Genomic DNA, 26,009 nt, shown 5'->3' with positions numbered 1-26,009 from the left:
TAGAAGGCGAGGAGGAAAAAATGAAAACGTAAAAATTAAATTGTCTGAGTCCTTAAGGCCAAAATGGGCTGAGTCCTTAAGGGGTTAATGGAATAAAGCATTCAGATGTTGCAAAACTACAACTCCCAGCATGCCCGGACAGCCAACGGCTGTCCGGGCATGCTGGGAGTTGTAGTTTTGCAACATCCGGAGGGCCACAGTTTCAAACTGATGTATCCAAGAGTTGAAAAAAAATTATCCTATTGTTTCGTCTTCTGTACAAAGTAACAAAGTTCCTGTAGGACCTATGCGTCTTCATGGTAACAGACTACAAACTGTGCAGTCTGTAGTCACCAGTAGTTTTTTTTTTTTTTTTTTTGCACAGGAGCTGGAGACGCAAAACAATAGGACAATTTTTATTTCAGACCATTTGTAAAGTTGGGTAATTTTAGATGCATGTAACGAAGAATATAAGAAATGGTCGTGAAGGTGAATAGATACAACTATTTTTACTGGCATTGCTCTCTCTTTAGTACAATAGCATAAAAAAAGTTTTAAAAAAATAAAAAATAAAGTGTTCCATCGCTTTTATGGAAAGAATATGACCGCACGCTGCACTTTTTAGACAAAGCCTTACACGGCATTATTGATCTTATGGTAGTGCTGTACAAAGCCAATTTTCCTTTTTTTTTTCTCCACAAAAATAGGCGGAAAAAAATTTCTTTTATTAAAAAATAAATAAATAAATAAATAAATAAAAGTTCCTATAGGAAGGACTACTCTACTCCACAGCTCGGCCATGCTGCACTTACTGTAATCAATTGGAAGGTGTTTTTTTTACAGTAAGGGCATTAACACTGTGGAATAACCTATTGGAAGGCGTTCTTTACAGAAAGGGCATTAACACTGTGGAATAACCTATTGGAAGGCGTTCTTTACAGTAAGGGCACCAACACTGTGGAATAACCTATTGGAAGGCGTTCTTTACAGTACAGGCACTAACACTGGGGAATAACCTATTGGAAAGCGTTAGTTACAGTAAGGGCACTAACACTGTGGAATAACCTATTGGAAGGCATTCTTTACAGTAAGGGCACTAACACTGTGGAATAACCTATTGGAAGGCGTTCTTTACAGTAAGGGCACTAACACTGGGGAATAAACTATTGGAAGGCGTTCTTTACAGTAAGGGCACTAACACTGGGGAATAAACTATTGGAAGGCGTTCTTTACAGTAAGGGCACTAACACTGGAATAACCTATTGGAAGTTTATTTTTTTATTACAGTAAGTGTATAAACACTGTGGAGTAACCTATTGGAAGGTTTTTTTTACAGTAAGGGCACTAACACTGTGGAATAACCTATTGGAAGGCGTTCTTTACAGTAAAAGCACTAACACTGGGGAATAACCTATTGGAAGGCGTTCTTTAGAGTAAGGGTACTAACACTGTGGAATAACCAATTGGAAGGGTTTCTTACAGTGAGGGCACTTACAATGTGGAATAACCTATTGGAAGGGTTTTTTACAGTAAGGGTGGAATAACCTATTGGAAGGCGTTCTTTACAGTAAGGGCACTAACTCTGTGGAATAACCTATTGGAAGGGGTTTTGTTTACAGAAAGGGCACCAACGTTGTGGAATAACCTATTGGAAGGGTTTTTTACAGTAAGGGGAGTAATGCTATTGAATAACCTATTGGAAGGGTCTACAGTAAGGGAATTAACGCTGTGGAATACTCATTTGGACGTGTTTTTTTTTTACAGTAAAAGCAGTATTGCTGTGAAATTTACCATATTGGAAGGGGTTCTTTAACCCCTTAACGACCACAGATGTATATTTATGCCTAGGGCCTGCTCCCGATCTGTGAAGCGCGCTCAGAAGCTGAGCGAGCTTTGTATCTGCGGGGTCCCGGTTGCTATCAGCAACCGGGACTCGCGGGTAATACCGGTTATCGCCAATCGGGCTGATGTCTGGTATTAACCCTTTAGACGCCGTGATCAAAGTTGATTGCGGCGTCTAAAACGGGAGAATATGCTGCCGGTTAGCACAGCGGAGCTGTTCGGGACCGCGGCGGTGTCCCAAACAGCTGAGAGCAATCAAGTGCAGAAAACAGTGATCAATGCTATGCTATGGCTTTGCATTGATCAGTGCAAATTTCCTGCAATCAGTGTAATGCATGTTATAGTCCCCTATGGGGGCTGTAACATTGCAAAAGAAAAGTGTAAAAAAAAGTGTTAATAAATGTGATTTAACCCCTTCCCTAATAAAAGTGTGAATCACCCCCCTTTTCCCATTTAAAAAAATAAACTGTAAAAAAAAAACCTAAAAATAAACATTTGGGGTATCGCCGCATGCGTAAATGTCAGAACTGTAAAAATATAACATTAATTAAACCGCATGGTCAATGGCGTATGCGCAAAAAAAATCCAAAGTCCAAAATAGCGTATTTTTGGTCACTTTTTATACCATAAAAAATTTTATAAAAAGCGATCCAAAGCGAAACAGTCCAATCAAAACAAAAGTGATACTTAAAAGAAACTTCAGATCACGGTGCAAAATATGAGCCCTCATACCGCCCCAACAGTAACACTGAAGTAGTCATTTGGAAGGGGTTATTTACAGTAAAGGTATTAATGCTGTGAAATATTCATTAGGAAGGTTTATGATTCTACAGGAATAGGTTCCATACAGTAAGAAACATATAATGGGGTACACACAGGAGGGGGCCCCATACAGGAGGTAACAAAAGTAGGTAGAACATGCTGTATTCTCTTGGACCCAGTGCCCCATAGGCTGAAATGGGGCACAGTGCTGGAACTACCATTCGGCATAGTATCCCTCTGTCGTGGTTGTGCCAGATCAAAACCAAACACTGCGCGCAACATTTCTTTAATCCGTTCACGACACCCCAGACGGTGACTATGTTGGATAGGTCAGCCGTAACTGACCCCTTGGGTGTCATTCTGCAAGATGGGGTTCTTTTAGGGCCGGGCGGTATACCGGTTCATACCGAACACCGACATTTTTGTGCTGCACGATATGAATTTTAACCCATACAGTAATACCGGTTTGAATGAATTATCAGCCCAGCACTGCGCTGTCCCCACATCGGGGAACTAATCATATGTGACCCGCGAGCGTTGTTCCCCCAATTAATTATCAGCCCAGCGCTACTACTCACATATGTCACCCGCAAGTGCTGCCCTCCTGGTCCTCCCGTTTGTTGCGGCCTCCGGCGCTGACACTGTATACCAGTGGCCGTCATCCTCCAGATGTTGCAAAACTACAACTCCCAGCATGCCCGGACAGCCAACGGCTGTCCGGGCATGCTGGGAGTTGTAGTTTTGCAGCATCTGGAGGTCCGCAGATTGCAAACCACTGCTCTATACTGTATCCCTATGCCCGGGCTGCAAAAGGTAAACAAAATAAACTTTAACTCACCTTCCCCGACGGTCCGGACTAGGGATCGACCGATTATCGGTATGGCCGATATTATCGGCCGATAATCACAATTTTGGGAATTATCGGTATCGGCAATTACCTTGCCGATAAGCCGATAATGCCCCGCCCCCCCGCACCGCCCGACCCACCGCACCGCGTCGCACCCCCCCCCCATTGTAGTGCTAGGCAGTATACCGGTATGACCTGGATACAGTTTTTTTTCCTCCCACGGTATGGATTTTTGCCCATACCGCTATACCGGTCGGGCCCCTCCCCCACCCTCCGGGCCATCCATCCTTCCTGTAGTGTCCGGCGGCATTCCGGGTGAAGGGTGAACCGGTCCGGGCTGTTCTCCGGGGGTCCTCTTCTCCACTCCGGGCTGGCTCTGGCTTAGTACGCTGCATAGACGCCGCTACGTCGTGACGTCAGGTGCGTCGCTGCGCACGGGCGTCACTGCACAGCGGCGTCTATGCTGCGTTACTAGGCCGGAGCCTGCCCGGAGTGGAGAAGAGGACCCCCGGAGAAGAAGGACAGCCCGGACCGGTTCACCCTTCACCCGGAATGCCGCCGGACACTACAGGAAGGATGGATGGCCCGGACCACCCTGACAGGCAGGGGGAGAGAAGCGGGTGGCGGCGGCGGTCTATGGCCCCGCAAAAGCCACTGCAGTGCATTGATTTAAAGCGCCCGCTTTAAATCAATGATCTGCAGCGGTGTAGTAGGGGGATAAATAGCCGATAACGTATACCGGAATATCGGTATAAGTTATCGGCTATCGGCCCTAACCTCCACCGATTATCGGCATCGGCCCTAAAAAAACGATATCGGTCGATCCCTAGTCCGGACCAGCTTCCCAGGGAATGGAACGTCGGACAGCCGTCAGCCTATCACCGGCCGCAGCGATGTTCCGCCTCGGCCGGTGATAGGTTGAGCCCACTGTCATGTAAGGAGCTCTGGGCGGCTTCTTACATGACAGTGCGCTCAGCCTATCACCGGCCGAGGCGGAACATCGCTGCGGCCGGTGATAGGCTGACGGCTGCCGACGTTTCCGTCCCCAGTGTAAAGCCGATGTCGGAACATGCGTTAGTTTATTTTGTTTACCTTTTGCAGCCCGGGCATAGGGATACCGCACAGTACAGAGAGTGTCAGCGCCGGCAGCCGCAACAAATAGGAGGACGAGGAGGGCAGCAAGCGGGTGACGTGGGTATTTACCCTGATGGGGACAGCAGAGCGCTAATAATTAATTTTGGGGGAGGGGGAATACCGTTATATACCGTGGAACCGCCATAAGTAGGGATGTAAGAAAAAAATCGAATTGCGCGATTATTGCGATTTTTCATTTGGCGATACTGAATCAATTCAAAATATTTTTGAATCGATCCTTTTAGGCATGTGGAATTTGCATCTCCTTATGCCGGGACATGCAGTTCCGGGCACCGGGCAGGTGAATTTTTCTGGCTCGTGCAAGCAGGGCCGGATCTGACGCGGCGTCGCTCTGGGTGTTGGAGCGGGCTCCGGACTCCTGCCCGCTCCATACTCTGCTGCCCCCAGCTGATTTCAGGATCCGGGGCCGCCGCTAATAGCCAGCATGCAGCGATCGCCGCGGCTGGCTATGAACCCTTTAGATCGCCGCTGTCAAAGCTGACAGCGGCATCTAAAGGGATCTGTGAATGCTCCCTGGTGGGCTAATGGGGTGGATCGCCCCCCCGCAGCGCAATCACGGACAGGCGATCTACTCTGGAGGTAGCCGGTGGGCTTACCTCTGCTTCCTGCTCTCCGTGGCTCTGTCATTGATAGATCCTGGCTTGACTAGGCTCTATCAATGGATCACAGATCAATGGAGTTCAATAGAACTCTATTGATCTGTCTGAGGAATCTAATGATTCCTCCTAAAAGTCTAATAAAGTGTATAAAAAAATAAATAAAGTTTTAATAAAAGTGTAAAAGACATTGTTTTTGAGACAGAATCGGGATATATCGCCCCGTAAACAGAATCGGGATATATTGCGATATATCGTATCGTCATACATGTATCACGATACGTATGGTATCGCCAAATTCTTGACGATTCACACCCCTAGCCATAAGTTACAAAAATACCGCGATACACATATTTGGCCATACTGCCCAGCCCTAGGTTCTTTACAGTAACAATTATGCATAGGGAGGTGTTCTTTACTTTACAAGCAAGAAATAATTGCTGAATCAACAAAATAAAATAAAAATCTCTCTATCCACCACAGAATACACTTTATAAGCCATATTTACAGTCCAATAACAAGTCAGATACTCCGAGTCTCACCTCACATTTAAAGGGTTTCTCGCCGGAGTGCTGCAGAGAGTGGACCTTCAGGGACATGCTACGCTTGAAGGACTTCCCGCAGGTTTCACACGTGAAGGGCATGTCCTTTGTGTGAGCTGTCAAAGCGGAAACAAGATATATACATAAATCGGAGAACGGGAGCCATAAAATCCATGAGGGGGGGGGGGGGGGTTAGAAGAAGGAAGAGTCATAATACAGGTAAAAAGATACCGTCATAATGCGCCTACAAAATACTGAACCCCTACAGTGCTCATGGGGCTATGTTCACATGGTGGAATGTCAGCACGGAAAATTTCTGTGCTTACATTCTAACGAGAGCGGAGCGCTGGCAGGAAATGTTGACACAAGGACCGCTCGAAAATGTTCCGTCTCATAGACCGCAATGTATTTCTGTGCAGACGCCAAAGAAAGAACAGACAAGACTATTCTTTCGGAGGACTCCGGAAACGGGATTTCAGCGACGGAAACATCTGCTGTGGAAATTCAACCATGTGCACATTGCAGCGGAATCCCACTGAAAACAATGGGACTCTGCTGCATTGGAATGTCCGTGTGGAATTCTTCTGCGGAATTCTGCAGGGAAATTCCTTTGTGTGAATATAGCCTTAGGCACCCCCTCACCAATGCTGTACGCCAACCTGCTTCAACATAGTAAAATTGTAAAACTCCCTTCATCCATAGTTTCATACTAGAACTGCTTGATAATCCAGAATCTCACAATACGGATTAGGGTGCGTTCACACGGCCGTCTGTCCCCCATTTATTAATTTTTTCCCCTGTTTCGGTTCCGTTCTTTCAGGCTGTAGACGGATTAAAAACGGTTAAAAAAAAAAATTCCATTCAAGTCAATGGGATTTTTTTTACAATCCATTTACATCCGTTTGTACCCGTCTGCGCTCATTTCCGTTTTTTGACTGCACAAAAAACGGCACATGCAGTATGTTTTCTTCCGTCAAAGAAACGGAAGAAAAAACGGATTCAGTAAATTTAACATTGAAGTCTATGGAAAACGGATGAGCCTCTTATGTCATCCGTTTGAATCCGTCTTTTCAATCCGTTTTTACTTCTGAGCATGCTCAGAACAAAACAAAAAAAAAAAGTTTTTTGGGTTAATTAACTGAACAATAACGGATCCAAAGGGATAACATCCGTATGCAGCCGTTATTGTCCGTTTTTTTTTTTTATAGTTTATTTTTATTTTTGACGGGAGAAAAAAGTTGTGTGTTATCAATATTTTTCTTTTCTATACATGTTTTTGTTATTTTATTTTGCAATTATTATTATTTTTCTCTTTTACATTTTTCTCATATTTTTTCTTCTTTATTTTCTTCCTAGAAAAAACTTACATTGAAAATCCAATGTGAGGAAAAGAACATGGAAAATAATAATAGTAATAATAATAATGATAATTAATACAAATAATTAAACCATAATTAAAATAAATAAATAAATAATAAAAAATATATAATAATGATAAATCCTAATAATAGTAGTTATTTTATTTATCATTATTGATAATAACAATAGTAATAAGAATAACTAATAGAATAAATATGGAAATAAAAATTAAATTAACTAAATAAATAAATAATAAATAAATATATACGGTAAAATAAAAATCCTTCTCCGATTCATTGCAGTGACTAAATTATGCGGTTTTCGCTTCGTCAAGGCGAATCAGCATTGCCTAAACCACACTGAAAATAAACGGAATGCCTCAATTTGACTGCAGGATTCCCATGGATTTTGACACATGATATAGACAGAGATCTGCATGAAAATTCATCATGTAAACATGTCCTAAGATTACGCACATTGATGATCGGGGGTCTCTAGAGCCGTGTTCCCCAACCAGTATGACGCCAGCTAACGCATATCTGGAGTTGTGGTTTTGCAACAGCTGGAAAATTCTGCTCGGAAATTCTGGTGCAGCAGCCACCCATTGCCCAGCAGAATTTCCACTGCATAATTCCAGATGCCACTGAAAGGGTAAACATGGTCAGTCTTTCAGCGGATGTGACCACGTCAATGGTGTCCGTGCGGTCCTAGCGCCAAAAGATTATGGCGGAGCCCCCACAGCTGACAGGGTCCCCACCCCGTAGTGAGAATGTAGCCTAAAGTCGAGTTCAGGCTACGGGATGTACGCCCGGAGGTGCAGACTGATTCAGCTGCCGTTTCTTTTGACAGAGTCCGGAATTTGAATTTCCACGGGGGCGACTTTTAAACCACGAAAATTCGGCAGCAGAATCCTATTGGAATTTCTCAAGCTTGGGAAATTCTATAGTGTGAACGCGCCCTTAAAATATATATATATATATATATATATATATATATATATATATATATATACATAAAAATTAAAAGTGCAGTGAAACATAAAATTTAGCCCCAATTCAAAGGATAGGGGAGAAGTTATAGATCTTGGGGGTCTGACTACTGGCCCCTCCGCGATCTCCTGAATGGGACCCCGGCAGTCGGCCGGAAGTAGCCGTTTGGACCCCGCAGGAAGCCAGGACCGACATTCCCCCCTCAATGTAGCTCTTTGGCATATGTTGGGTGGGTGTCGGCTGCCGCTCCGTGTGGGGGTCGACACGCCCCCTTCCAGCAGACTGCCGGGGCCCCATTCAGGAGATCGCGGAGCGGCCCAGCGGTAAGACCCCCAGGATCTATAACTTATCTGCTATTCTCAGAATAGGGGATAAATTATGTTTCACTCCAAATTCTGCTACCACCATTTTAGTTGGTGAAATTTTGCCCGGCTGAGACATTACAGCAGTGTTTCCTAACCAGCGTGCCTCCAGCTGTTGCAAAACTACAACTCCCAGCATGCCCGGACAGCCAACGGCTGTCCGGGCATGCTGGGAGTTGTAATTTTGCAACAGCTGGAGGCACACTAGTTGGAAAACACTGCTCTATATGAAATGCAATGCTGTCCGGGCATGCTGGGAGTTGTAATTTTGCAACAGCTGGAGGCACACTAGTTGGAAAACACTGCTCTATATGAAATGCAATGCTGTCCGGGCATGCTGGGAGTTGTAGTTTTGCAACAGCTGGAGGCACCCTGGTTGGGAAACATTGCATTCGAGTGAAGAGATTCTGCAAGAACCTCAGAATATTAGAAGGTCTTAGCTAAAATCTGTTTTTGTAAAAAAAATTCGGAATGCACGACAACCCCCCCCCCCCCCCCCCCCCCCTCCTCCTCCATAGAAGACACAACAGAGCCGCGCAGGTTACAAGACAGATGATTCATTCGCTACGTTCCAGGAGGACGGGATCAGACGGCAGGCGACGGGATCATTACTCACCGACCAGGTGCTTCCGTACGTGAGCCATCGTGTAGAATTTCTTCTCGCAGATGTCGCAGGAAAATTTCTTTTCCGCGTAACCGTGGACGATTTTATTGTGTTCGTGAAGGGACCACAGCTTCTTGAAGGTCTTCCCGCACGTTAAACACTGCAAGAATAAAACAATAATGATAACAATAATAATAATGATGATAATAACAATAAATTAAAATAATATAAAATAATAAATAATTAATAATTATTATTAATAATAAATATCTAATACATAATGAATAATAAAATGTATTATTAAAAATAATAATAAAATGTATGAATCATATTATCAATAATAATAAATAAAATACAAATATTAATAATAATATTAAAATAAATAAATTATATAAAATATTAAATGAATAATGTAGTAATAATAATAAACACTATTATTAATATTATTATTCATGATTTATAAATAATATATTTCTTTATTTACATAGCGCCAACATATTTTGCAGCTCTGAAAAGAGTTTGTCATCACTATCCAGAAATAGAAAAACAGCTAATTTCTTCAAAAAACAGCGCCACCCCCAGTCTGCAGGTTGTGTGTGGTATTACAACTTGGCTCCATTCACTTTAAAGGGGTACCCCGCTGGAAAACTTTGTTTTAAATCAACCGGTGCCAGAAAGTTAAACAGATTTGTAAATAACTTCTATATAAAAATCTTAATCATTCCAGTACTTATCAGCTGCTGTATACTGAATTTCTTTTCTGTCTCACCACAAAGCTCTCTGCTGACACCTCTGTCCATTTTAGGAACTGTCCAGAGTAGGAGCAAATCCCCATAGCAAACCTCTCCTGCTCTGGACAGTTCCTGACATGGACAGAGGTGGCAGAATGTGGTCAGACAGAAAAGAAATTCAAAAAGAAAAGAACTTCCTCTGAAGCATACAGCAGCTGATAACTACTGGAAGGATTAAGATTTTTAAATAAAAGTAATTTACAAATCTGTTTAACTTTCGGCCACCAGTTGATTAAAAAAAAAAAAAAAAAAATAAAAATGTTTTCCATCAGAGTACCCCTTTAATGGAACTGAGCTGCAATACCACACATAACCTGAGGACAGGGGTGAAGCTGTTTTTGTCAGAAATTAGCTGATTTTTTTTTTTTTTTTTTGATAATCCCTTTAACCTTTAAATCCCTTTAATCTCTATCCCCATTGTGCCTCACTAAATTACACCAAAATCAGTATGTTTTGGAGTTTGGGCGGAAGCCCATCCAACACTGGGAGAACATACAAACTCCTTGCAGATGTTATCCTTGGTGGGACAAAAAACCAGGACTCTACTGACCACTGAGCCACCGTTCTTTCTGTACAGCACAGGGACTAAGCATCATAATTTTAAGTGAAAAAAAATAAAATAAAAAAAAGTTAAATAAGTTTAAATAAATTAAAATTGAAAGTTAAATTAAAATTAAATAGTGAAACAAAAATATATTTAAAAAAAAAACCATTTTTTCTTGTTTTAGGTTTTCTTATATTTGAAAAAAAAAAATATATATATATACGGTATATAAAATTAACAAAATAAATTAAAATTAACATTAAAATGTAAAAATAAAAATTTAAATCTTCAATGAAAAAGTAATTTTTTTCAATAAGGTTGGATAAATACACAGAAATATTTTTTTTCCTAATTTTTTTTCTTTTTTTTCCTGTATCGGTGCAATTCTTTATCGCTATATGAACACATTGGGGGAGATTTATCAAAACCTGAGCAGAGGAAGAGTGGTGCAGTTGCCCATAGCAACCAATCAGATTGCTTCTTTCATTTTCCACAGGCCTCTAAAGAGGCCTGTGGAAAATGAAAGAAGCAATCTGATTGGTTGCTATGGGCAACTGGACCACTCTTCCTCTGCACAGGTTTTGATAAATCTCCCTCATTGAATCCATACATACAATATACACAAACTTTTTGGTGTTCTTAAAACTTCAATATATATAACTTTATGTAAAGAATGAATATATACACACACACGTGTATATATACTCACTTTTTGCATTACGACAGGTGCCGGGAGCACACGCAACCCCACACCAATGCTTTACTTGTTTTCATGCTTGGGGAGGGAGAAATGGGGTTAACACCGGAATTTTATGTTCGGGGTGAGGAAGTATCGGGGTAACACCGGAATTTTATGTTCGGGGTGAGGAAGTATCGGGGTAACACCAGAATTTTATGTTAGGGGTGAGGAAGCATCGGGGTAACACCAGCATTTTATGTTCGGGGTGAGGAAGTATCGGGGTAACACCAGAATTTTATGTTCGGGGTGAGGAAGTATCGGGGTAACACCAGAATTTTATGTTCGGGGTGAGGAAGTATCGGGGTAACACCAGAATTTTATGTTCGGGGTGAGGAAGTATCGGGGTAACACCAGAATTTTATGTTCGGGGTGAGGAAGTATCGGGGTAACACCAGAATTTTATGTTCGGGGTGAGGAAGTATCGGGGTAACACCAGCATTTTATGTTCGGGGTGAGGAAGTATCGGGGTAACACCAGAATTTTATGTTCGGGGTGAGGAAGTATCGGGGTAACACCAGAATTTTATGTTCGGGGTGAGGAAGTATCGGGGTAACACCAGAATTTTATGTTCGGGGTGAGGAAGTATCGGGGTAACACCAGAATTTTATGTTCGGGGTGTGGAAGTATCGGGGTAACACCAACATTTTATGTTCGGGGTGAGGAAGTATCGGGGTAACACCAGAATTTTATGTTCGGGGTGTGGAAGTATCGGGGTAACACCAGCATTTTATGTTCGGGGTGAGAATGTATCGGGGTAACACCAGCATTTTATGTTCGGGGTGAGGAAGTATCGGGGTAACACCAGCATTTTATGTTCGGGGTGAGGAAGTATCGGGGTAACACCAGCATTTTATGTTCGGGGTGAGGAAGTATCGGGGTAACACCAGAATTTTATGTTCGGGGTGAGGAAGTATCGGGGTAACACCAGAATTTTATGTTCGGGGTGAGGAAGTATCGGGGTAACACCAGAATTTTATGTTCGGGGTGAGGAAGTATCGGGGTAACACCAGAATTTTATGTTCGGGGTGAGGAAGTATCGGGGTAACACCAGCATTTTATGTTCGGGGTGAGGAAGTATCGGGGTAACACCAGAATTTTATGTTCGGGGTGAGGAAGTATCGGGGTAACACCAGAATTTTATGTTCGGGGTGAGGAAGTATCGGGGTAACACCAGAATTTTATGTTCGGGGTGAGGAAGTATCGGGGTAACACCAGAATTTTATGTTCGGGGTGTGGAAGTATCGGGGTAACACCAACATTTTATGTTCGGGGTGAGGAAGTATCGGGGTAACACCAGAATTTTATGTTCGGGGTGTGGAAGTATCGGGGTAACACCAGCATTTTATGTTCGGGGTGAGAATGTATCGGGGTAACACCAGCATTTTATGTTCGGGGTGAGGAAGTATCGGGGTAACACCAGCATTTTATGTTCGGGGTGAGGAAGTATCGGGGTAACACCAGCATTTTATGTTCGGGGTGAGGAAGTATCGGGGTAACACCAGCATTTTATGTTCGGGGTGAGGAAGTATCGGGGTAACACCAGAATTTTATGTTCGGGGTGAGGAAGTATTGGGGTAACACCAGCATTTTATGTTCGGGGTGTGGAAGTATCGGGGTAACACCAGAATTTTATGTTCGGGGTGAGGAAGTATCGGGGTAACACCAGCATTTTATGTTCGGGGTGAGGAAGTATCGGGGTAACACCGGAATGTTATGTTCGGGGTGAGGAAGTATCGGGGTAACACCAGCATTTTATGTTCGGGGTGAGGAAGTATCGGGGTAACACAAGAATTTTATGTTGACCACCTGCATCTCTATGTTCAGGGGAAGGGGGGATGGGGGTTAAAGGGCACCTTTTATCAAATAAACTTTTGATATATTATAGATTAATGTATGCAGAATAACTTTCCAATTGCATGTTATTAAAAAATATGCTTCTTTCTATTTAATTTTCCACTTTGAAAAAATGACCACTAGAGGTCTCCCTACCAGTCCCGGCCACTGCAAGCCCATTTTATAGATTTCTGACTCATGCTGGAGTCCTGAATCTAAGACTGCAGCCGGGACACAGACAAGCTCAGCACTGCTCCCTGCCTGTCAGACAGGCAGGAGCCAGCACTGTGCTCATAGCACAGCAGGGCATACTCCTGACTCTGCCTTACTACAGGCCCTCATTCATTTTACTGAGCTCCGATTCATTTTATCTGAGCTCCGATTTTTCTTCTCTCTGCACATGCAGTTGTAAACAGAGAGAAGCTTAAGAGCTGCCAGCTGAGCTTGTCTGTGTCCCGCCTGCAGTCTGAGATTTAGGACTCCAGCATGAGTCTGAAATCTATAAAAAGGGCTTGCAGTGGCCAGGACTGGTAGGGAGACCTCTAGTGGTCATTTTTTTCAAAGTGGAAAATTAAATAGAAAGGAGCCTATTTTTTAATAACATGCAATTGGAAAGTTATTCTGCATACATGAATCTATAATATATCAAAAGTTTTTTTGATGAAAGGTACCCTTTAATTCCAGCATTTCACGTTAACACCTGCATCTCCATGTTCAGGTGCAGGGGGGGGGGGGGACAGGGTTAAAGCGAGCATTTTATGTTTACGCCTGCATCTCCATGTTACTAAGGAACAGCCTCTCTTTGCAGCTAGCCAGACCATGCTGGTAAAGTAAATGTTTTGGTCAAATACTATTTAAAGTCTGAAGGTGGTTCTCCAGCGCCGGAGTACTCCGTGTTTATCTCGCATTATGGTTTTCACACTATAACCTGCACGGCAGCCGCGCAGTCTGATAATCACGGTACATGTTTTAACAGCGCATTCATTTACATTTCTGCCACAGCCAGTAGGCAATGGTGCCCTTATTTAGTAGGGCAGGTGGCGCAATTTTAATATGTCATGGATGCATAATTATGTTCATGGTTGTTTGCACAGTTAAAGGGGTACTCCGGCGCTGATAGGATAGGGGATAAGATGACTGATCGCCGGGCTCCCGCCGCTGGGCACCCCCCGTGATCTTTCACGCAGCACCCCGTTGCCATCAGTCCCCGGAGTATGTTCGCTCCGGACCTGATTACTAGCGATCACGGGGGCCGGAGCATTGTGACTAGAGATGAGCGAACTTACAGTAAATTCGATTCGTCACGAACTTCTCGGCTCGACTTTTCCTGCATAAATTAGTTCAGCTTTCAGGTGCTCCCGTGGGCTGGAAAAGGTGGATACAGTCCTAGGAGACTCTTTCCTAGGACTGTATCCACCTTTTCCAGCCCAACGGAGCACCGGAAAGCTGAACTAATTTATGCAGGATAAGTCATCAACTGCCGAGCCGAGAAGTTCGTGACGAATCGAATTTACTGTAAGTTCGCTCATCTCTAATTGTGACGTCACGGCTTCGCCCCGTGTGACGTCACACCCCGCCCCCTCAATGCAAGCCTATGGGAGGGGGCGTGACACGCCCCCTCCCATAGGCTTGCATTGAGGGGGTAGAGCATGACGTCACACGGGGGCGGAGCCGTGACATCACAATGCTCCGGCCCCGTGATCGCCAGTCATCAGACCCGGAGCAAACATACTCCGGGGACTGATGGCAACGGGGTGCTGTTCGCAAGATCACGGGGGTCCCGCCGCGATCAGGCATCATATCCCCTAACCTTTGGATAGGGGATAAGAGGTCTTAGCACCGGAGTACCCCTTTAATGGCACAATACACATTTGGTATTCGTACATGGGTGTGCTGCTGAGACCCCCTGTGATCTCCTTGCAGCACGCGCTTTCTATGCGGGTGCTGAATCTCCAGTTTCGGAAAGCTCTGGGTTTCCGGGACTGGGGACGTGACGTCACGCCACACCCCCCTCCATTCATATCTATGGGGTATACAGCAAAAATGAGTCGCCGTAGGAAGGAACTTTACCAACTATACAACCCTCCCCCACAAGAAAATACTTTCAAAAATTTGTGGCTAGTATTTAAATGGGGTACTCTGCCCCAAGACATCTTATCCCCTATCCAAAAGGATAAGATGTCGGATCGCAGGGAGGTCCGGCCGCTGGGACCCCAACAATCTCTGGGCCGGCACCCTGGCATTCTGTAAATTTATGTTCAGAATGCCGGCTTCGGGCAGCCATGGTTGTGCCGCCACGCCTCGCCCCCTCTATTCATGTCTATGGGAGGGGGTGTGATGGCGGAGGCCGAGTGACCACAGTGGTCCCTTAGGCCGGGTTCACACCACAGAATCCACACTGGCCGCACTCAGAACCTCTGGCCAGAACTTTCCAGCCACAGATTCTGTAGTGTGAACCCGGCCTAAGGAAGCAATACAGGAAAAGTTTTTTGCTTATATTGAGTAGCACAGGATATTATTAGAGGATAATCTAGAGGTTCCTTTGATGGGCGCTGTGTCTACCTATTTTAGCTCATGTGGCAGGTTTGGGGTTTTCAGCCATACTGACTGCATTTCACAAATTATTTCCTAATGCTGCCTACATTTCCCATAAATTCTCTGGTTTTGCAGAGAGAGGGGGTGGAGTCTGATCACTGCACCTGGTCTTCTTATAAAGGGGTACTCCACTGGAAAACATTTTTTTAAATTAACTGGTGCCAGAAAGTTATACAGTTTTTGTAAATGACTTCTATTTAAAAATCTTAAAGGGGTACTCCGGTGAAAAACTTTTTTTTTCTTTTTTTAAATCAACTGGTGCCAGAAAGTTAAACAGATTTGTAATTTACTTCTATTAAAAAATCTTAATTCTTCCTGTACTTATTAGCTGTTGAATACTACAGTGGAAATTCTTTTCCGTTTGAAACACAGAGCTCTCTGCTGACATCACGAGCACAGTGCTCTCTGCTGACATCTCTGTCCATTTTAGGAACTGTCCAGAGTAAAAGGAAATCCCCATAGCAAACATACGCTGTTCTGGACAGTTCCTAAAATGGACAGAGATGTCAGCAGAGAGCACTGTGCTCGTGATGTCAGCAGAGAGCTCTGTGTTTTAAAAAGAAAATAATTTCCTCTGTAGTATTCAGCAGCTAATAAGTACAGGAAGGATTAAGATTTTTTAATAGAAGTAATTTACAAATCGCTTTAACTTTCTGGCACCAGTTGATTAAAAAAAAAAAAAAAGTTTTTCACTGGAGTACCCCTTTAATCCTTCCAGAACTTATCAGCTGTTGCATGCTCCCCATCCCCAAGTTCTTTTCTTTCTGAATTTGTTTTCTTTCTGACCACAGTGCTCTCTGCCGACACCTCTGTCCATGTCATGAATTGTCCAGAGTAGGAGCAAATCCCCATAGCAAACCTCTCTTGCTCTGGACAGTTCCTGACATGGACAGAGGTGACAGCAGAGAGCACTGTGGTCAGACAGAAAGGAAATTCAAAAAGAAAATAACTTCCTGTGGAGCATACAGCAGCTAATAAGTACTGGAAGAATTAAGATTTTTAAATAGAAGCAATTTACAAATCTGTTAAACTCTCTGGCATCAGTTGATTTATTTCTCTGCACAACAGTGAAGGAACAGAGGAGGAGATTTAACATGTCTTGGTTGTGTCGTTCCCAATGAATGTAGTAGCACGGCACATGTTCAACCAAATCCTCCTCTCTGTGGTCCTGTACTGAGGGGGAAGTGGTAGTTTAGGGTCCTGGCTAGAGATGAGCGAACTTACAGTAAATTCGATTCGTCACGAACTTCTCGGCTCGGCAGTTGATTACTTTTCCTGCATAAATTAGTTCAGCCTTCAGGTGCTCCGGTGGACTGGAAAAGGTGGATACATTCCTAGAAAAGAGTCTCCTAGGACTGTATCCACCTTTTCCAGCCCACCGGAGCACCTGAAGGCTGAACTAATTTATGCAGGATAAGTCATCAACTGCCGAGCCGAGAAGTTCATGACGAATCGAATTTACTGTAAGTTCGCTCATCTCTAGTCCTGGCGTATATTATTTTGCACAATTAAAAAAAAAAAAAAAAAAAAAAACAACTGTTCCAATAATCTGAAAAAAAATAAAGAATTTAAAAACCTGCTTGATTTTATTAGATTTTATTATTAGGCATATTCCAACACCACCTAAAAAATAATAATAAATAAAAATGAATAAAGAATGCCGCAGAAGCATAGAGCCCAGCCTTGCCGCCTGAACAGCAAATGATCATGAGCACGAAATCCCCACACTGCCCCCTATTATTGACCGATTCAATACCTAATATGGATCATTTCCACTGGTCGTTATAATATTTTGACGACCCCTTTTTGTCCTTTTTTTCCCCCCTCTTCTTTCTCTTCCATCTTCACAGTCGGTTTTAATCCCTTTGCCTTCATTGTACATGCTGTTAACTTTTCTATGAAAAACTTATTAAATAATTATAGGAAAAAAAAAAAAAGAAATCACCAAACTGACAATGAGAGGACTACACAACTTCCTGTAAGGAGAGAGGGAGGAGCTGGAAAACTGCTAAGCCACCACATAGACAATAAGAAGACTACACAACTTCCTGTAAGGAGAGAGGGAGGAACTGGAAAACTGCTAAGCCACCACATAAGACAATAAGAAGACTACACAACTTCCTGTAAGGAGAGAGGGAGGATCTGAGAAACTACTGAGATATCACCACAGAGAAAATAAGAAGACTACACAACTTCCTGTAAGGAGAGAGGGAGGAGCTGAGAAACTACTTAGATATCACCACAGAGAAAATAAGAGGACTACACAACTTCCAGTCAGGGGAGAGGGAGGAGCCGAGAAACTGCTGAGACAACACCACACAGAATGAGGAGGACTACACAACTTCTCTCAGGGGCAAATCATGCAAAAGCTTGTTGGAGCCAGTACAAATAGTATGTTATAGACCTTTAACCCTGTCAGAGTGATAAGGATTTTTGGGCTCTCGTTGACGTCATCCAGCCCTTTCTACGGTGTACAGCTTTTTCTCTTAATTACCATTTCGGGGGGGGGGGGGGGGGGGGGGGCAGTACCGGAGCAGAGCTATATGGCTGTAGGACACATATTTTAAGTGTTTGAAGTAAATATACCATCTATATTTCCAGCCATATTCATAGGTATAAGCCATCTTTTTAACCTCCTTAAAGGGGTACCCCGGCGCTAAGACATCTTATCCCCTATCCTGCCGCCGAGGATCCGGTGATCTTCCACGCTGCACCCCGTTAGAATCAGCCCCCGGAGCGTGCTGTATGCTCCACAGGAAGTTCTTTTCTTTTCAAATTTATTTTCAGTCTGACCACAGTGCTCTCTGCTGACACCTCTGTCTGTGTCAGGAACTGCTGGAAGTTGTAGTTATGTAACAGCTGGAAGCACACTGGTTGGGAATTACTACCATAGACAATGACTGGAGCAGCAGTCAAGCCTGCACATCATTGTTTCATTCAGAGTCCCTTGCGAGGGGTCCTGAATGTCAGACCCCCCTTAGTCATGTTAGTGTAAAACCAACAGGCATCCTATTGGGCTCGGAGTCCCTGGAAACCGATAGGCACTACAGGTACTTTGCCTCTGAAACCACTGTGATGCCGAGGTCACCATTGACTGTGGCATCTGAGGGGATAAACAGTCATGACTGGAAGCCATTAGAACAGTTGCTACCCTGAAACCGCGCCACTTTTGTCCACATCATTGGGGGGAGATTTATCAAAACCCGTCCAGAGGAAAAGTTGCTGAGTTGCCCATAGCAACCAATCAGATCGCTTCTTTCATTTTTAAAGAGGCCTGTGAAAAATGAAAGAAGCGATCTGATTGGTTGCTATGGACAACTCAGCAACTTTTCCTCTGGACAGGTTTTGATAAATCTCCCCCTCCGTTTCCGGTATTGTAGCTTATCCCACTATGGGGGGGAAATTCATCATTGTAGGTGTAAGTAAAGCGTTTTTCTACACCTTTTTTTTTTTGTGTGCTGTAATGTGTAGGAGCGCCAGGGCATTTGATACATTTTGTGCAGGTCACATTTTCTGAAATTTCACTCTTAAAATACACCAAAAAGCTAAGCTAAGTCTGGGCGGCATAGTTTAGAGACTTTTAGGTGGTTTTGTGCCATTTCACAAAAAGGCGCAGTTCAGAACAACGCGTCCATATCATGCGTATTGCTAAAATCAGTGGATTACAACTCAAAATCAGCAGAAATGTGTAAACCAAAAGGTGCAAAAAAACAAAACAAAAAAGGACACTTGCGCCAAAACAGCGCCAAATATGGACGAAAAAAAAAAGGGTAAACAATGATAAATGCCAGCCCATATAAATATATATATATATATATATATATATATATATAGAAAGATATACACACACCATAAAAATCTGACTCTTTATTCTAAACTTTGACAACCCTTTGTAGAAGAGACACTTACGAGAATTCCTTTTTGGCGCCTTTGCATTATGGGAACTTTAATGACAGTAACTGCCTGAACTGAGAAGTTAGGTCACATGTCTGACAAAGGGGTGGAGCTAAACATGCTGATTGTTTCCATGGCTGAAGAGTAGACTCCAGGGTAAACAAAACTGGGTTTCAGCCATTATAGGCTGGAGGGCCTACTGTAGGTATAGTATATTATACGGACCCCTGTCCATCCCAGAACCCTGACTCACCTTCCCAGTTGCTGCAGGGACCGTCCGGGGAGGGTGGTCCGGGCCATCCATCCTTCCTGTAGTGTCCGGCGGCATTCCGGGTGGAGGGTGAAACGGTCTGGGCTGTCCTTCTTCTCCGGGGGTCCTCTTCTCCACTCCGGGCAGGCTCCGGCCTAGTAACGCTGCATAGACGTCGCTGAGCACGGACGTCACTGCGTAGCGGCGTCTATGCAGCGTACTAGGCCGGAGCCTGCCCGGAGTGGAGAAGAGGACCCCCGGAGAAGAAGGACAGCCCGGACCGGTTCACCCTCCACCCGGAATGCCGCCGGACACTACAGGAAGGATGGATGGCCCGGACCACCCCCATTACGGGTAAGTTTAATTTTTTTTATTGACTCGGATGGTGGGGGAGGGGCCCGACCGGTATAGCGGTATGGGCAAAAATCCATACCGTGGGAGAGAAAAAATACGGTATCCGGTTCATACCGGTATACCGCCCAGCACTACGGTGGGGGGTGCGACGCGGTGGGTCGGGGGAGCGGTGCGGGGGGCGGGGCATTATCGGCTTATCGGCAAGGTAATTGCCGATACCGATAATGCCCAAGATCGTGATTATCGGCCGATAATATGGGCCATACCGATAATCGGTCAATCCCTACTAATAATTATAATAATAAATATTATCATGGTTCATTTTATTTTGCTCATGTACAATGAATTATCTAGATTTTAAAAACAGGGGAAAAAAAGCTGAATTTCGGAAACGTGATCGGCGACCTGATTACCAGGAGACATATGGAAACAGATGGGTCTAGGAGGACGTTTCATGGGACATTAGCGATTCCTCTACACAAAATGAGTTTGCTCAATGAGGCAGCGAGCTGGACAGCAGATTGTGACCCACAGCAGAAAGTCATCTGTACGCAGCGCTCCTGTCCTTGAATGAATCGCAGAGAGCGGGGGCCGCCAGGGGTCGGCAATGTGCTGAATATGCAGCCGCAATACTGATGCAGCATTTAGGGACAGATTTAACCAGCATTTTGTTATTTTTTTTTTTTATTATGATTTATTATTCTTAAAAACTGGAGTATTCCTTTTTTTTTTTATGTGGACAAAACACACAAACTTGTATATAGGAACATAAGTGATTCCATCAGGATCGCCCCCAAGGAAAGTGTTGAAAATAATAATAATTAGTGGTAGTTGTAGTAGGAAATAGTAGTAGTGGGTAATAGTGGTAGTAGTGGTAATAGTATTAGAAGTGGTAATAGTGGTAGTAATAGTAATAGTGGTAATAGTAGCGGTAATAGTGGGAATAGTAGAAGTGTAATAGTAGTAAGTAGTGTAATAGTAGGTGTAGTAGTAGTAATAGTGAGTAAATAGTAGTAGTAATAGTGGTTATAGTAGTAGTAATAGTGGTAATAGTAGTTAATAGTGGTAATAGTAGTAGTAAGCAGTAAGTAGTAGTAATAGTAGTAGTAGAAGCAAAGGTAATAGTAGTAAGAAGTGGTAGTAATAGTGGTAATAGTGGTAATAGTAGTAGAAGTGGTAATAGTAGTAGAAGTGGTAATAGTAGTAGTGGTAATAGTAGTAGTGGTAATAGTAGTAGTAATGGTAATAGTAGTAGTAGTAGTGGTAATAGTAGTAGTAGTAGTAGTAGAAGTGGTAGTAGTAGAAGTGGTAATAGTGGTAATAGTAGTAGTAGTGGTAATAGTAGTAGTAGTAGAAGTGGTAATAGTGGTAATAGTGGTATAAGTGGTAATAGTAGTAGTAGAAGGGGTAATAGTAGTAGTAGAAGTGGTAATAGTAGTAGTAGAAGTGGTAATAGTAGTAGTAGTAGTGGTAATAGTAGTAGTCGAAGTGGTAATAGTAGTAGTAGTAGTGGTAATAGTAGTAGTCGAAGTGGTAATAGTAGTAGTAGTAGTAGTAGAAGTGGTAATCGTAGTAGAAGTGGTAATAGTCGTAGTAGTGGTAATAGTAGTAGTAGTAGTAGTGGTAATAGTAGTAGTAGAAGTGGTAATAGTAGTAGTAGAAGTGGTAATAGTAGTAGTAGAAGTGGTAATAGTAGTAGTAGTGGTAATAGTAGTAGTAGTAGTGGTAATAGTAGTAGTAGAAGTGGTAATAGTAGTAGTAGAAGTGGTAATAGTAGTAGTAGAAGTGGTAATAGTAGTAGCAGAAGTGGTAATAATGGTAGCAGAAGTGGTAATAGTGGTAGTAGAAGTGGTAATAATGGTAGTAGAAGTGGTAATAGTGGTAACAGAAGTGGTAATAGTGGTAGTAGTGGTAATAGTAGAAGTAGTAGTAGTGGTAATAGTGGTAGAAGTGGTAATAATGGTAGCAGAAGTGGTAATAGTGGTAGTAGTAGTGGTAATAGTGGTAGTAGAAGTGGTAATAGTAGAAGTAGTAGTAGTGGTAATAGTAGTAGTAGAAGTGGTAGTAATAGTATTAGTAGAAGTGGTAATAGTAGAAGTAGTAGTAGTGGTAATAGTAGTAGTAGTAGAAGTGGTAGTATTAGTAGTAGTATTAGTAGAAGTGGTAATAGTAGTAAGAAGAAATATGCCTATGATAATAGTACGGCCTGTATATGACCAATATATTCCCAGATAGTTAAAGTAAAGAAAATCAACAAAAAATAGTAATAATTCTTGTGCTGATCGGAGGGGAACTCCATAAAATCTAGCTTTTAATGTTAATAGTTAAAAGCCACCAGAGCAATCAGAAAGGAGTGCTCAAAACTATATCCAACACCAAATAATAAATCAAAGGATTACCACATGTCAATGTGGATTTACAAAGAATGATCTCAATCTAATGCTAGTAGTGTAGACCCAACGTGTTTCTACCACATTTGTGTGGTGTCATCAGGGGACTAAAGAAGATACTGGTATGAGGCTATTTGTTCTAAGCCTACCAAGCACTAGAAATAATACAATTAGAAAAATGTTTAGGAACTGAGAACCACGATTACTCATGGAAGGGGTACACCCGATACATAGTGTGCCCCATACAAAATTTCAGGACACGGACTCCTAAGCAACAGGGTTAGTTGTCATCAGTGGATCTGTAAAGAAAACGTACACAGAATGGATGGTTTCAATAAACATTCCTAAAAGTGCTAATAGATTCCACTTATAAAATCACTCACATAGCCCTGAAGAGTCCAAAGGTACCTAGAGGGAAATAGAATATAACTTCCATAAGTGTACTGCTTATGTGTACCTGAAAGGGAAAGGGTGCATAAAGCACCAGCAGATGTACTCACTGTTAGGATGTACTTGCTTCCGGCAAATAAGGTCTCAGTGCTGCGCTCCTACCCGCAGTGGCGGGGAGCCGTCTAGTAATCACGGCTGCTGAGCGCACACTGAGACCATGCCGGCGTCTGACGTCATATCCGCTGCCAACCGGAAGCCGCGTCTTAGCGCCCAGCCCTCTAGACGCGAACAGAGGGCGGCACTAGATGTGACAGAACAGCGTCCTTAGTAACCGCAGCGATATGCTAGTGATCTGACAATATGCCTGATACAGACAGAGGGAACCACACTGTGTCACTATATATGTATATACTCGGAGCGAGGTAAGTTAGTTCCTACCAGAGGACAAAACATTAAGACTGAAACGTATAAGAATAGAGTCACAGAAAAAAAAAAACTAAATTATATTCTATTTCCCTCTAGGTACCTTTGGACTCTTCAGGGCTATGTAAGTGATTTTATAAGTGGAATCTATTAGCACTTTTAGGAATGTTTATTGAAACCATCCATTCTGTGTACGTTTTCTTTACAGATCCATTGATGACAACTAACCCTGTTGCTTAGGAGTCCGTGTCCTGAAATTTTGTATGGGGCACACTATGTATCGGGTGTACCCCTTCCATGAGTAATCGTGGTTCTCAGTTCCTAAACATTTTTCTAATTGTATTATTTCTAGTGCTTGGTAGGCTTAGAACATTTAGTCCCCTGATGACACCACACAAATGTGGTAGAAACGTGGTAATAGTAGTAGTAATAGAAGTGGTAATAGTAGTAGTAGTGGTAAGGTAATAGTAATAGTAGTGGTAATAGTAGTAGTAGTGGTAAGGTAATAGTAATAGTAGTGGTAATAGTAGTAGTAGAAGTGGTAATAGTAGTGGTAATAGTAGTAGTAGAAGTGGTAATAGTAGTAGTAGTGGTAATAGTAGTAGTAGAAGTGGTAATAGTAATAGTAGTGGTAATAGTAGTAGTAGAAGTGGTAATAGTAATAGTAGTGGTAATAGTAGTAGTAGAAGTGGTAATAGTAGTAGTAGTGGTGGTAATAGTAGTGGTAATAGTAGTAGTAGAAGTGGTAATAGTAGTAATAGTGGTAATAGTAGTAGAAGTGGTAATAGTAATAGTAGTGGTAATAGTAGTAGTAGTGGTAATAGTAGTAGTAGTGGTAATAGTAGTAGTAGAAGTGGTAATAGTAGAAGTAGTAGTAGTGGTAATAGTAGTAGTAGAAGTGGTAGTAATAGTAGTAGTATTAGTAGAAGTCTTAATAGTAGTAGTAGTAGAAGTGGTAATAGTGGTAGAAATAGTAGTAGAAGTAGTAATAGTGGTAGTAATAGTAGTAGAAGTGGTAATAGTGGTAGTAATAGTAGTAGAAGTGGTAATAGTGGTAGTAATAGTAATAGTAGTAGAAGTGGTAATAGTGGTAGTAATAGTAGTAGAAGTGGTAATAGTGGTAGTAATAGTAATAGTAGTAGAAGTGGTAATAGTGGTAGTAATAGTAATAGTAGTAGAAGTGGTAATAGTGGTAGTAATAGTAGTAGAAGTAGTAGAAGTGGTAATAGTGGTAGTAGTAGAAGTGGTAATAGTAGAAGTAGTAGTTGTAATAAATAAATAAAAAAAAGCTGCATAAATTTTTGTTGGGTAATAAAATAATATTAATATAATTTTTTCTTCTACGGACTCCGACTGTGTTAGCCTATGTTCACACAAACATGTATAGGGCAGTGGTTTCAAACTGTGGACATCCAGCTGTTGCAAAACTACAACTCCCTGGACAGCCAACGCAAATCTGCAGCAGATATATAGTACATGTGAACACCCCCATACAGAACAGGCCCATTGGTGCTCACAAGTTTACACACCCCACGTAGTAAGATGTGCAACATTTTTGAGAAAAACTGTGTCCCTCCAGATGTTGCAAAACTACAACTCCCAGCATACCCGGACAGCCAGCGCCAATGCTGGAAGTTGGGATCTGGATTCTGGTCTCCTCCAAGCTCCCAGAGTAATGGAGCACATGCCGTCTACCACATGCGCTCCTCACTCAAAGCGGGACCCCGTCCTGGAGATTGCGGGGGTCCAAGCGGTCAGACCCCCCCCCCCCCCCCAGGATAAGCTACTTATTCCCTATTCTGCGGATAAGGAATAAGTTAATTTTGGCTGCAGGACCTCTTTAAGGAGGTCTGAACAATGAACTTTTCTTTCTGTCACCGCCATTAGTCCTAGCAGGTAGAGAAGCAACTCCAGGGCTCCCACCTTTTATGTGCCACATATTAGAATACTCGAGTCTTCTTTTGTGGGCCCCTCAGGACACCAGAGCCAGGATGACCAAGGATAAATTCCAAGATATATATATATTACAGTTTTTGTAGTTTTGTTTGTACAGCAGTGGTTTTCAACCTGCTGTTATCCTAGCTATAGTCCCCTGATGAACCCAGCACACTTTAGGGAAACACGTCGGGACAATATTGTTGGACTTGGTCTATACTATTTTACTGGGTATATTTAGCACAGACCCTATAGAGGTCGCGAGGTGTTGAGTTGCTCTGATTATTAGTAGTGCCGCTAAAACAAACTAATCTTTCTAAAAAGAGGACCGAGGTTAACTTAGAGAGGCAAAAAATACTATAATAATAATAATAATAATAATAATAATAGTATTATTCAGCGAGATTAGTTCTCAGGCCTCCAGCAGTGAGGGGATATTAGAAAAAAATGTATTAAATAAATAAAATGCAATAAAATAGTTAGATCTGACTATATTACTGCATAGTATTTATTTAATTAATTAATTTATTCATTTAGATATCCCTACACGGCAGGAGGCCTGAGGACTAATTTCTTTCTTTTATATATTGCTTTAATTATGGTTTTTGTATCTACCCATGGGTTCTTTCTCATTTTAAGCCTTCCTTTGTTGGTCTGTTACCACTATATGTGTCTGGGGCTTTTCGGAGGTAGTTCTCCCCCCCCCCCCCTATTTTTGGTTAGCAAACATGGTTGTAGGTAAGGGGTATTCCGGCCATAGACATCCAAAAGGATAGGCGATACGATGTCTGATGTCCGCTGGGACGCGCCCCCTGCAATCTCCGTGTAGCACCC

General features: G+C 42.7%; 1 protein-coding gene across 1 annotated transcript in view; it reads right to left on the bottom strand.

Moving 5' to 3' along the window:
• ZBTB47 (zinc finger and BTB domain containing 47) overlaps positions 1-26,009 on the bottom strand; it is a 78,652-nt gene that overhangs the window by 10,272 nt on the left and 42,371 nt on the right. Inside the window, exons 3-4 of the mRNA XM_056518851.1 lie at positions 9,050-9,197; positions 5,724-5,839 (exon numbers count right to left, since the gene is read on the bottom strand). Coding sequence (XP_056374826.1) covers positions 5,724-5,839; positions 9,050-9,197 — 264 coding nt within the window. The remainder of the gene's footprint in view (positions 1-5,723; positions 5,840-9,049; positions 9,198-26,009) is intronic.

The sequence above is a fragment of the Hyla sarda genome, chromosome 5 (assembly GCF_029499605.1).
Source record: "Hyla sarda isolate aHylSar1 chromosome 5, aHylSar1.hap1, whole genome shotgun sequence".
Lineage (NCBI taxonomy): Eukaryota > Metazoa > Chordata > Amphibia > Anura > Hylidae > Hyla > Hyla sarda.
The sequence above is the reverse complement of the archived record's forward strand: the minus strand, read 5'-3'. Positions and strand labels throughout refer to the sequence as shown.